Here is a 13,759-nt window from a genome sequence, read left to right as displayed (position 1 = left end):
CTCTGTCCCACCTGTAAAAAGCTTCACTTCTTACAGCTTTGCTGGGAAAAATAGGAAAGGTCTCACAGCTTTTGCTGGAAAATAAAGGAATTGTTCCATGGCCTTCGTGGGGCAAATCTACAGGACACCAGCTTGGCAGATCTGCAGCAACCATTGCCTGGTAAGGGACCACTTGGGCTATCCATAACGCAGCTTGGAGCCGGGAGTTGGGGCCTCACGCCAGCAGGGTAAAGAAAGATTGCCCAAGGAGGGGTCAGAAGGTTTCCCTAAAGAAGATAGTAACAATTTATCAAGCAGTTGCCTGTCCCTTGTCGGCAGATCGGGAAAGCCACCAGTTTTTCAAGATTATATAGCAATTAATTAATTTGTTCGATGATTTAAGTCTTAATAAAGAACTTTGTTGAACCTATTTTGAGCCTCTACAGAACTTTGTGTTGGGAAACCTATGGGGCCCTTTAGCTGAGGCACCCCGGCATCCCGTTGGGCATACAGAAAGCACACCCTGTAAACAGACATTGTCATAGGCCCAGTGCGCGACAGCACATTACTAGTCACTTAATTCATTAACTTGCTAATTTGTTCTTTCCCTTTCTTGTGGCCTAACTTGCTAGATTGTCTGATTAATTCAGGGGTTAATACTGCGCTGTGATGGGTTAATTTGCTTTACAACGTACAAACTCATTAGAGTGGTTGGCTTTTCCTCTGACAGATTTAGTGAGAAAAAAAGGTCAAAGAAGAAGAAAGATGAGTGCTAGAGGAAACGTATCAAGTTGGCTCTGATGCTAGACAGTAAAAACCAGGAAAATGGCCAGAAAGCAGTTGAAACACTGGGATTAGGGACCAATTAAAGAAAAAAGAAGAAAACTTCAGTGATATTGCAGTCTGATCTGTTTGCTTAGGCCTCAAGCAGCCATGGCCCTTACAAAAAAATTGAATCTTTAGGCTGGAAAGGGCAATGACCCTGGTGGCCTATGCATCTTACCTATGGTTTCCAAGATATTGGCTGCAAGTCCTGGCAGGTTTCCAGAAAAGAAAGAAAAATGTGAATTTTGGACGCAAATATAGTATTGGTCTCTAGCACTCCAAAAACTTTTTTTTACTGGTCTCCCATATCAGATAGCTTGAGATGTTCTGACCTGAGGAATGTAATTTGTATCAAGCTCTCCCTGAATTTTCTCTCTCTTTCTGAAAGTTTGGTGATTGACTGCATTTAAAGGTATCTCTATAAAGTCCAATAGAAAGCATCTGTTTGGCAAACTTTGGATATCTCAAAGGATAGAGATCTTAACTGCTGATTAGAGAAACTAGAGATTTGGGACAGTTGAAGCAGATTGTTGGGACATGTAAAATTGTTGGACTGTAGTGCATTGTTCAGTAGGTGCCTGAAGTCATGCCTTGGTGGAAATAATATGTGGAAATTCTTTGTTTTTAGACTTGTGCATTCAATGTAATTCACAAGAAGGGAAAATGCAGCCTGTGGGCCATATATCGGCCATATTCCCACTATCTGTGATCCAAAGTATCCTTTCAAAAATAATTCAGGCAAAACATTAGCAAAAACACAAACACTATTAGTGGTAAATTTGTAACAAACCCACACCTAAGTCACAAACACCCCCAAATATTGTTAAAATCCCAGAAATCATAACTGATGATAACTTCCGGTTGCAACATTTGGCTGCTTTTTGCCTCAAAAAATGTTGGTCCGCAGATGTGAAAATATGGTCCTTCCCCATTTATTGACACTTGGCAAACAAATAAGTAACTTAATAGAAGGTAGCTAATAAAAACGAACCTGTAACCTCTTAAAAGGAAGTATATGTACAGTGAAAGAATCTCCACTAATGTGTGATAAAGGACATGTGGATTTCAGAGACGGGCCAATTTGTCAACTAAATATTGAGACTTATGAGGTATGAATTGTCGTGCAAATTTTAAGCACCAACATTATTTTCCCACTATCTTGTGATGGTGGTCCCACGATATGTTACATTTTTCTAGTGGAAATGAATAACTAAACCTGGCAAATTCTGTGTTTTGATGCAGAAAACACTTCCATATAATCCTGTAGCATTTAAAAAACTGACCTAATGTGTTATGAGTTTTTAAAGGCTAGGATACCCAGTAGTTCAGAAAACAATGGATAGTGCGCAGAGACACTGAATTTCCAAAGACCAAGAAACACAACGTGAGTGTACATGCCATCTAGAAAGAACTAAATCAAAACACCACAAAATTAACACAGTAAAGTAAATACAGGCCAGGATTCCACTGTCTCTATCCCAACAAGATGTAGGAAGGGATGAGTAGTTTGGGAGCTTCTATTAATACTTTTAAAAGTAATTAAGATATCAGTTGCAGCCCCCTTAACTATTATGAAGCATATTAGTAAAATAAATACGGAAATATGATATCAATATTTTTATAATAATCTGAGAATATATCCAAAATAACTATATTAATTGGGGTAGGGGTAGGAGAGAAGGAATGGGAATACAGTGTTCCCTCACTTATCACGGATGTTACGTTCCAGGACCACCCGCAATAAGTGAAAATCTGTGAAGTAGGGACGCTATATATGTACAGTACTGCCTCAGTGCGTGCAAGGTATAGGGCCGCCCCCTCCTAGGAGTGCCTCTGCCCATTCTTCTCTCTCCCTCCCCCCCCTCTCTCACTCAATCCCTTCACCTTCTCTTTCCTCCTTCTCCCTTCCCCCCTCCCCCCTCCCCTTGCACACCACACTTCCCGCTGGCTCCTCCTTGAACACCTGGCTCCCCCTCCCCTCCTCCTTCCCCGCTCGTGTGCAGCTTCTTTGCCTTCTGGTGGCTGCGCTGATAAACATGGTGTCAGAGGGGATGACACAGGTAATGGGTATACAGTACAGAGTTCCCTCGCGACTTGTATATTTAAAATTTATATTTTTAAAAAACTGTGAAACAGCAAGTCCACGAAAAGTAGCGGGGGAACACTGTATTCCATTTATTCAAATGGTGTCAGTGGCCATTATCCAAAGAACTAAAGAAATTGGGCTTAGACTTGTGTCCCCCTCCCCCCCCCCCCCAAGTCGATCTCTCCTTCAGACTGTATACCAAACCCAGCAATTCTTTGGGTGTTACCCTGTAAGCATGATTGCCACTAACTGTATCACCTTGATAAATCTGGTAATAAGAACTGAGCTATGTGTGATTGTTTATAGATCTGCACTGGGATGTTCCTCCTCCTCCTCCTCTTCCCAATTACACTTCAAATTTCAGCTTGTATAGCAGACATGCTTAAAATATCTGACCTACCAAGGCAAATGCAACCTGTTCATTGATTTATTATTAACATGACAGCTGCTTCTACATTTCCTGTTTTCTCGAGACAGGAAGTAGGCAGCAGATTCAGGGAGCCATCCACAGAGGATGACTGTTGATCAACATTTGGCTCCGCGAGTCACGTGATCGGTGGCCACAATTTTCAGAAAATGTTGGAACTGTTTTAGAAATTCTAGAAGATTTCGGATGCCAAGAACAGATCTGTTTGGACTATCCTTAAAACAGACATTAAGTTTCAGGAGACTGGTAGAATAACAGGGGAGAAGTGTATGACAACAGCATCACTATTGAAATATTTTTGCTTCAAAAAGACAGCATCATTTCCAGACCGCTATGGAATATAATGAAGAAATCATGCAGCATCTGTTGTTTATGACTTATTAAAAAGCACCTACGGAAACTGTAATGCCATGCATGTGGGGTGTATTTTTCATTTTGTGAAATTTATTTCTGTTAGTAAGACTTTCTTATAAGAAAATATGATTGCAATTTAATTGGGAGTTTCTATGTTTTGTTCTACATGCATGTACAGTAACTGATAGTGTTCATGCAACCCAATCTCATTCATGTTTCCTGAGAGAGGGGTCTTGTTGAGCTGTCTGAGGCTTACTCCCAAACATGTTGTACATGGGATTGTGACCCCAGGAGCTTTTGGGCCTTCCCAGTCATAGAGCACAGCTGACTTTCTAATTTGTAACATAATTCTTCCTGTGTCCATTCCTTTGAAGTGTAATGAGTCCATTCTTTCCATGTATTAAAACCGCAGCAGCAAAAAGATTCATACAAGGTCATTCAGAAACTCATGATAGATCAAGGAACAGAACAACAATCTGCCAAGTTTAAGACTGACTCCTCCGGCATTGTTTCTCTCTTGTTCCTTTTCTGAGTTTGCCTTTTTTTGAAATTAGTCATGTTAAAAGAAGGTCCACAGAGGATTACATTGAGGGGAGAAATACCTTTAAGGTAGACTTGGATATCTTTCTATTTGTTTGCTTTTAAGTTAAGCTTGAGGCTGTGAGTTGCATATAAAGTGTTCCTTAACATGAAAAAAAATTATGCTTCCTTTTCTCTGGCTTTTCTTTTTTTGCTTTTGTCTTCATTTCTTGTGTAAACATTGTAATATTATGATTTCATTCTGTCTACTGTAATTTTATAGAAAGAGATGTTAGAAGTTTGTGATATATTTGTCAAAGTGACGCATTTACATTATAAGCAAATTGATTTGTCAACAACTCTTTCTTTAACAGCAGCTATTTTTCTCGACATAAGCCAAAAAGCTTTTGTCTTCTTATGATATTATGCCTGCTGTTGGTTGTCATTGTAGTCTTTGGCACTGGATATTAATGGGCGCATAAATGTAAAACCAAAACATATAACTCTGGCTTTAGTTTTTATTGAAATATTAGTGAATGTCAGCTCTGTATTATGGAAACTAAATTTGAATGTGGGAAAAGTTAATAATTTAAAGTCTTAAAATATTACTGAATTACAGAATCTAAAAATGGAAGTTTATCTTCACCCTTTTTGTGTGTCAGGAGTGACTTGAGAAACTGCAATATTCAGTCAAATCTGCCCCCTAAACTTTTGCTCAAAGTGTAGCCTGCATGCAAGGTTTTCCCAGCCATATATTAAAAGAGTGAAACTACAAACAATAAAATATCTTTTTTTCCACTCTTTGTTCAGAGTCCTGTTAGAAATGAATCAGATCACAAGTCACTGTGGGTTTTTGAGTTGAGAATTGGTGACTTATTTGTCAGACTAGAGAAGGCAATTATTCTTATGCTCAGATGACATATATTCTTTAAAGGGATTTCAAACATACTTTGAAAAGAGGTAAAGGGGCTGATGCTGCTTGATGGCGTAACTATTTAACAGTTCAGATCTCCTAAATTTCTGAAATAGGATGATTTGAAGCAAACAATACTTTCTTGGATTGTAAAATCTCCATCTAGTGTTCAACATAAGATCTATCATTGCGTAGCAATAATGGTGTCGGTGTAGGATATACAGGTACCTCCCTTCCCACCAATAGTTCATTCAAATGAGATCCACATTGATATGAAGTGTATCAGCATGTGAGGGGGGAAAAGTGATGTTGCTATTGCTGCTTTGGAAGCATCAATACATCTCCATAGCTACCATGAATTAGCAACTTCTGTTTGATCCCTGGCTCTTCCCCCTTCCACCTAGTTATCCTTGCAAAAACCTGGCATTTTTGTTGTAGAGAACAAGTGATCTTGATGAGTCTTAAATGTCCCAAATTGCCCAGATGTCACCTTTTGCCTTTGTTTTCCCTTTTCCAGTACTTCTTAGTCACTTACCCATTATTTTTTGTTTCTTTAGCTATTCCTCCTAAATTGAAGGAGATGAAAAGCCAGGAATCTGCTGTGGGTCAGACGCTAGTTCTCAGATGTGAAGCCCGTTCTGAACACCCCTCTCTCAAATTCAAATGGTTAAAGAATGGAAAGGAAATAACAAAAAGAAACAGACCACAAAATATCAAGATCAAGAGTCCCAAAAAACAAAAGTAAGTATACAGTGATGTATTTAAAAAGTTGAGGTGTGAAGGGGAAGTGGGGCTGTTCAGTATTCACCAAGGATGCAGAGATCAGTATTACGTGCAATAGCATGCTCAACAATATGTTTTGATGTTTGGAAGGAGAAGATTAATAGAAATAGGTTGTCACTTTATTTATCCTGGATGGTTATAAGATGTTAATGCTGCTATATTCTGTTACATAATAGTTACAACTGTTCTAAAGATGTATATATTTTATTAATTTCCAGTATTTCTATCCTGTCCTTCTCAACCCCCGAAGGGGGACTCAGGACAGCTTACATTTGGCACAATTTGATGCCATTAAATATAACAAAGCAATATAACAACAATTAAAACATTAAATAGAACATTAACAAAACAATAAAAACAGTATTAACTGCCATATCACCATTCCAATCAAATTCCATATCCAAAGCGCTATTTATGCCTGCTGTCCAAAGCCTGGTCCCAGAACCACGACAGGAGGGATGAAGCCGATCTTACCTCATTGGGAAGCGAGTTCCACAGGCAGGGGGCTACTCTGTCTCTCAATAGACTTTCTTAAGTATCTTATACCTAATATGATGGCCTCTATGTAAATTCACATATATCGAAAGCGCTTTAAACCTAACCAAGTACATTTATATCCTTAGTGTTTGAGACTCTTACCACCTACTGTTTTAGGGAAGGTGGTGAAGAGGCCTTCTATTATTTTATTTAGTCTCATCTACACTGCCACATAATGTGGCATAGGAAATGGATTGACCTGAGGCATCCAAATGATGCTCCAGGCCAGTCCATTTCAACCTGGAATAAACCTCAGTTTCCAGGTTTATTCCAGGTTTACAAAATACCTGTAAAGATCATGACCTTCTAATAAGGTCCAGATCTTTGCAGATATGAGGGTTGTGGGGATTGTTGTCTGGGTTTGCCGTGCAAGATCTCAGGCGGCTGTCCCCATAGCCATCCCACCTCTGCAGGCTCAGGCGGCCTGGGGAGCTTGAATGGCAGTGCCACCTCTCCTCTCTGTAACCCATTTTGCCCAAAACTGAACCTTAAAAACCTCAGTACCAAGGCACATGGTTTCTCTGGGGCTCTTGGCATTTCAAAAAGACAGAATGGAGCTTTGTGTATGTGTGTGGGGGAAGGTGGAATTCCCCTTTCCTGGCATGATTCTGCAGCACCAGGAGATCCAGAGAAGCCTTGTGCCTCAGTACTGATGCTTTTAAATTATGTTTTTGGATAAAATGGGGGCAGGGAGGAGAGGGAGCCGGTGGTCTTGTCAGGTCATGCTGACACCCGTGTCTGGCCACCCTCTTGGCAAAAAGTAGGGTTTCTGCCTTCTGTGTGGAAGGACCCTTTATTGCATGTATATCCCACACTTCTGGTGCCTAAGTGGTTGTTGGCTTACTCATCAGGTATTGTGTTTGAACAGAGTAGCTCCAATTTATTCCATCCTTATTCACAAAAGTTTCTGGATCCAGATAGCATTACAAGAATTTGTGTGGCTCAATATCTATTACTTGTAATTTATTGAGATCGACCAGGTTTATGTGCAATCATGACTGGAATGACTACAATTACAAATTGTGTGGTTTTGAATAATTTTTTTAATGTTTTATAGTTTTTAATTCTATGCTTTTAATATATATGTTTATATTTTACTAATTGTCTGTTGATTAGACATCAAATCACTGCCTATTGTAAGGCCGCTCTGAGTCCCCTGCGGGGGAGAAGGGCAGGGTATAAATGTGGTAAATAAATAAATATGTTGTCCGTGTGGTGCATGGGTTTGGATATAAAAAACTTGGATTTGTTCAGATCCCTGTTCTGCTATGAAAGCTACTAAGAAGTCATGATTGTTCTTTCTTAATCTAATTAATCTCACAAAGTGACTGTAAGGCTGAAACTGTGTTGTAAGTAACAAAGAGTTACTTACAACACAGTTACTGAGTTTTCCCTGTCTGATTGCTGCTGGATCAAGTATCAGTGTGTCCTCCATGCTGCTGATTTTGGCAGCATGCTTTTGTAAGAAGGGGAGAGAACACAGTTTCTTGTGGCTTTATTTTCAAACAATGGACATCTGGAAAGCATACTATGCTTTTTGTCATGGTTGCGATACTCTGTCCCAAACAGCAGCCAGAATCAAAGAGAGCACTTAACCTTTAAGAGTTACAGTTTGTGTGTATGTGTGTTTTACTTCTTACAATTATAATGCCAGACCACTGAAAATATAAATTCTCTCTACTGTGTTGTCCTCATCCATCATTGTGTAAAAGGTAGTGATGGATGAGCTGGGAAGAGTCTGCTAGAGTTAAACCACAAACTGAGTCAGATTGATTAAAGTAAGGTAATGTTTAAAGTTTTTTTGGTCCATGGCTATGCAGGAAGGTCAGATAGAAGAGGCTTCAATCTATGAAATCATTAGGAAGGTGACTCATATATCCTGGTGAATTTAAGTTGTCTTGATTTTTTTTTTATTTTTAAACAATTTATTATTAAAATCTCTATTGTTCATTTCTATATGCTGATTTAATATGTAATCTCTACGAAAGTTTAAAATTACTATATTTAATTTTGACATTATCCAAACACCAGGCTTTTTATATTAGAGAGTACTTCACCATTCACTATTTTTGTCAATGTTTTAGTAACTTGGGAATATTGGGGTCCCTTGGAAGCTTATCATGTTTCTCAGTGAAAAGATTAGCAATTGGGAGTCTTTGAAAACTTATCAGAAGTTTCTCAGTGAGAAAATTAGCAATTGCATTTTGATAATTATATGGCATAAATCCAAATGCAAATCTCGACTAAACAACACCTGTTGAATGAATTATTGAATCATAAGTGAATACTCATAGAAACCCCACTAATACAATCCCAATAAGTAGGGCATTGGTCTAAACAGAATTACTAGTGTCAGCTAGAATAAACACGTTAATTAATGGAACTTGCTTAAATTCAGGGCACTGTGTGACTGACATGACTCATGTCACAACTGCTGGTTGCCTCAACAAAGAGGATGGAGGACGTTGAGCACGATCCCATGTCTCCAGGCCACCCAAGCACAGGGAATACTGTATGACCTCTTGGAAATGGCCCAATTGTTTACACCAGCCAAAGTTGCAGTGTGTTCTGGATTCTGAGTGTGAATTTGGAGAAACCCACTGCTTTGGTTAACATAGTCCAAGATAACATTAAGCAGGTTTGGCCCATGTTAACCCATACTAGCTCTGTGCATCATTTAGCTCTCATGGTAAGTGGTCCATGTAGAATATGGTCCTAGCCTGCTAAAACTAGAAAGAAAATCCACATGTATTGTGATTATATATATACATACACATACACACCATTTGCATGCTGTTTTCATTGGTCGGTGCACTTGAAGATTTTTTTAAAAAAAATACATCAGCAAAATCTATTTCCAGGACTTCTACTGAGGTTCTGCCTTTATCTGGTTGCCATTTTGTGATTGTTATGAATGTGGTTGTCTTTATTTAATTGCAAAAGCTATTTCATAAAATTTTATTAGTAAAACGTGTTCACTTTTTAGTTATGAAAAGTTATTTTAGATTTGAAGAGATTAGTCATTATCTTGAAATTACTTCCTTTTTAATTCATCATTTTATTAGTTTCATTTTGTTTTTAATGAGAAATAAGATTGAAAAAATATCAGCTCAGACAAGCAAATGGTATCTTCAGTACAACACATATTAAAGCAATTATCGTGCAAATATTTAGATTTTCTACGTTAAGCTGATTGCTAGAAGCACTGCTAGTTCTGGAGCATGGGAGGAAAGGGAAAATGTTGAGCAAAAGGTGTAATGTTTAGCCCTTTTCAAATACTCAGATAGGTTTTGTGATCATTTTAGAAGCATTGGTAACACTATATGAAACATAAATAGCTTTTTTTGTATGAGTTCTTTTACAGCCCTATGCTGTTTCCATACAATGATCTCAAACATTTCCTTATTTTTGGCATCATTTTTTGGAAACCGTCCATTTCTTGCAACAATAAAGTGAATGCCTTTTTGTTTTTACAAAAGGAGCAACAACACTCTTGTATTCACAGTATAGCTATTCCCGTTCCCAAGGATTATTTATTAATCCCTTCAACTCAAAAGAACATAATCTTGCTACTTGCAAACCAGTGAAGGATAGGGTATAGCATACCGTACAATCCAACTCTCACTATTTGGCAGAAACAGTTCCTATTAATCCTTTGGTCCACTGTTGTTGCTTTTAAAATATCTCAATCCCTCTCTCCTTCTCTCATGGCACATCTCTACTAGCCACTTAAGTCGATGCGAAACCAACAGATAACAAAGCGGTTTTTGTGTGCAGATGATTAGATGGAGGTCCAGGAACATATTTGAGGCATAGATTGTGCTTCTACGTATCACAGAAGCTAGCCTTGAACCAGTTCCAGGGTCTGCAGAGAATGCAGGATGCTTTTTTTTTTTTTCAAATTTCCATGCCATAATGTGCATGTGCAGATTGCCAGAATATCTCATGCAATGTGGTTTCCACTAAAGTGCACTGATGTGCATGAAAGGCTATATATTTTGTTCTCAACTAGTTTCACACCGCCCTAAGTAGTCAGTGGAGATGTTTCCTGAGAGGAGGAGAAAAGAAGTGTGATATTTTAAAAGCAACAAAAGTGGACCAAAGAATTAATAAGAAATGTCCAATTTTGATAATCTTGATTTAAAGACCTTAAAGTGCATTTGCATAATATATCACGTTGCCTTCAAACTGCATTAAATGGTCTGTATAGACATGCCCCCAGTTTCACTGAGTTCAAAGTACAAAAGCAGTTTGCTCTTAAGGGCGAGAAGACAGGAGCGGGGTGAATTATTGCCCTTCACATTAGTTTGAGGCAAAACCAAACTGCTGCAGTCTCATCTAGCTTCTATGTTGTCCCTCAGTACCATCAGCTACTTTGACCATGTTCTGATTTTACTTGGTCACATAATGCCCAGGTTTCCATCTGTGGACTGTTGGAGAATATGAAATAATTTTTTCTGAGTTTTTATAATATTATTTTACATCTGAATGTAAACATAATTTGTCGACTTCTTAAAAATCTGTAATAGGTTGTACTAGCTGGTAAACTGGCTGGGATTTCTGGGAGTTGTAGGCCAAAACACCTGGGGACCCACAGGTTGAGAACCACTGTACCAGGCCATGTTTGTCCCCAAGTATATGAATAATTCCCATATTATTAATAAATTATTGATGCTTTTTCTAGCTGGTGGCATTCAAAACCAGTCAGATTGGCTTCCTTTTCGTTCTTGCATATAGACAACTATTCCAACTGACAGACCCAAAAGTGTCAACATGTGAACAAAGTGACTGTGGCAATTCATACATGACTGATAGCACAAGCCAGGAATTCATACTAGCAGAAAATTGAGATTGCAGTCTTTTAATTATAGTATGGGTGTTGCTCCTTCCTCTGTCTGACTGGACTACCCTTCCCTGTGCCACATGAGCATCCCTATTCACTCCCTTTAGATTCGTTTCCCTTTAATTCCATAAATTGTGTTGGGTTTTAATATAATCCTATATATGACTTTTAGCTTAGATTCTTAAGTTAATTATCTTAATGTCCTAACAATGATACATATATTTTAAAGTTCTAAATCTCTTAACCCTTAACTCTGATATGCTTTTACGGGACTATGTCCCTCCTCAATAAAAATATCTATCTATCTATCTGTCTGTCTGGCTGGCTGTCTATCTATCATTGATACATGTAAGCTTTTGTTGTTGTTCATTTGTTCAGTTGTTTACGGCTCTTCATCACTTCATGGACCATTCCATGCCAGAGCTATCTGACAGTTGTCACCACCACCAGCTCCTTCAAGGTCAATCCAGTCACTTCAAGGATACCATCCATCCATCTTGCCCTTGGTCGGCCCCTCTTCCGTTTTCCTTTCATTTTCCCCAGCATCATTGTCTTCTCTAAGCTTTCCTTTCTTCTCATGATGTGGCCAAAGTACTTCATCTTGGCCTCTACTATTCTTCCCTCCAATGAGCAGTCAGGGTTTATTTCTTGAAGTATGGACTGGTTGGATCTTCTCGCAGTCCAAGGCACTCTCAGCACTTTCCTCCAGCACCACAGTTCAAAAGCATCTATCTTCCTTCGCTCAGCCTTCCCTATGGTTCAGCTCTCCCATCCTTAAGTGACTACGGGGAATACCATTGCTTTAACTATGCGGATCTTTGTTGCCAGTGTGATGTCTCTTCACTATTTTATCAAGATTGGTCATTGCTCTCCTCCCAAGAAGTAAGTGTCTCCTGATTTCCTGGCTGCAGTCTGTGTCTGCAGTAATCTTTGCACCTAGAAATACAAAGTCTGTCACGGCCTCCACATTTTCTCCCTCTATTTCCCAGTTGTCAAGCTTTTAACTCTCCTATATTTTCAGAGTCTGCCAACCCTCACAGGTGCGGCTCAGGACTTCATGTCCGCCATGGCAACCATGGGGCTGTCCCAACGAATAACTGGCCCCACCCACTGTGCTGGACACACATTGGACTTGGTTTTCTGCCAGGGATGGGAGCAGGGTGGCGGTGTGGAGGAGTTGTCCATCTCTCCGTTGCCATGGTCCGACCACTTCCTGATTAGATTTAGGCTCACTGCGCCCCCTAACCTCCGCAAGGGTGGAGGACCCATTAGGATGGTCCGCCCCAGGAGGCTAATGGATCCGAATGGATTCCTGACGGCTCTTGGGGAGTTTCCCGCCACCGCGGCAGGTGATCATGTCGAGGCCTTAGTCGCTCTCTGGAATGGGGAGATGACCAGGGCTATTGACAAGATCGCTCCGGAACGTCCCCTCTCGAGTAACCGAGCTAAACCAGCCCCTTGGTTTACTGAGGAGCTGGCAGCGATGAAGCGAAGGAAGAGGGTTCTAGAGAGCGTGTGGCGCTCAGACCCAAGCGAGTCAAACCGAACACGGTTTGTGTCCTTTTTAAGGGCATACGCCGCGGCAATAAAAGCCGCAAAGAAAACTTTCTTTGCGGCCACTATTGCGTCTGCAAAAAACCGTCCGGCGGAGCTGTTTCGGGTTGTCAGAGGTCTTTTAACTCCCTCCACTTTAGGTGGGAGCCCTGACAATTCGACAGCGCGCTGTGAAGCATTTGCTCGGTTCTTCGCAGACAAAGTCGCTTTGATCCGCTCTGGGCTGGACGCCACATTAGATGCAGTCTCTGTGGATGTGACACAAGCACCTGCTTGTCCGATTTTGTTGGATTCTTTTCAGTTTGTGAAACCCGAGGATGTGGACAAGATACTTGGAGGAATGAGACCCACCACGTCCATCCTAGACCCCTGCCCATCCTGGCTTCTGAAGGAGGCCAGAGGGGGATTGGCCGAGTGGGTAACGGTGGTGGTTAATGCCTCCCTTCGGGAGGGCAAGATTCCAGCGAGCCTAAAACAGGCTGTTATAAAGCCGCTGTTGAAGAAACCATCACTTGACCCCACTAAATTGGACAACTTTCGGCCTGTTTCCAATCTTCCCTTCTTGGGCAAAGTCATGGAAAGCGTGGTGGCCTCACAACTCCAGGTATTCTTGGGAGACACGGATTATCTAGATCCGGCACAGTCTGGTTTCAGACCGGGACATGGTACCGAGACGGTCTTGGTCGCCTTAGTGGATGATCTGCGCCGGGAGCTAGACAGGGGGAGTGTGTCCCTGTTGGTGCTCTTGGACCTCTCAGCGGCCTTCGATACCGTCGACCACGGTATTCTTCTGGGGCGCCTTGCAGAGATGGGTCTTGGGGGCACTGCTCTGCAGTGGCTCCGGTCATTTCTGGAGGGTCGTACTCAGAAGGTGTTGCTGGGGGACACCTGTTCAGCGCCACGGCCGTTGACCTGTGGCGTTCCTCAGGGTTCCATCTT

The 13,759-nt window shown here is 40.6% G+C and overlaps 1 protein-coding gene across 7 annotated transcripts in view; it reads left to right on the top strand.

Annotated features, from left to right (window-relative positions):
- NRG1 (neuregulin 1) overlaps positions 1-13,759 on the top strand; it is a 668,239-nt gene that overhangs the window by 471,896 nt on the left and 182,584 nt on the right. For 6 of the 7 annotated variants that reach the window (XM_060763670.2, XM_060763669.2, XM_060763666.2 and 3 more), the window contains one exon: positions 5,661-5,844. In XM_060763670.2, coding sequence (XP_060619653.2) covers positions 5,661-5,844 — 184 coding nt within the window. Of the gene's footprint in view, positions 1-4,134; positions 4,281-5,660; positions 5,845-13,759 lie in introns of those variants that run through there. The other variant, XM_067463979.1, reaches the window with a different exon arrangement.

The sequence above is a fragment of the Anolis sagrei genome, chromosome 2, assembly GCF_037176765.1.
Source record: "Anolis sagrei isolate rAnoSag1 chromosome 2, rAnoSag1.mat, whole genome shotgun sequence".
NCBI classification, from domain to species: Eukaryota; Metazoa; Chordata; class Lepidosauria; order Squamata; family Dactyloidae; genus Anolis; species Anolis sagrei.
The sequence above is the reverse complement of the archived record's forward strand: the minus strand, read 5'-3'. Positions and strand labels throughout refer to the sequence as shown.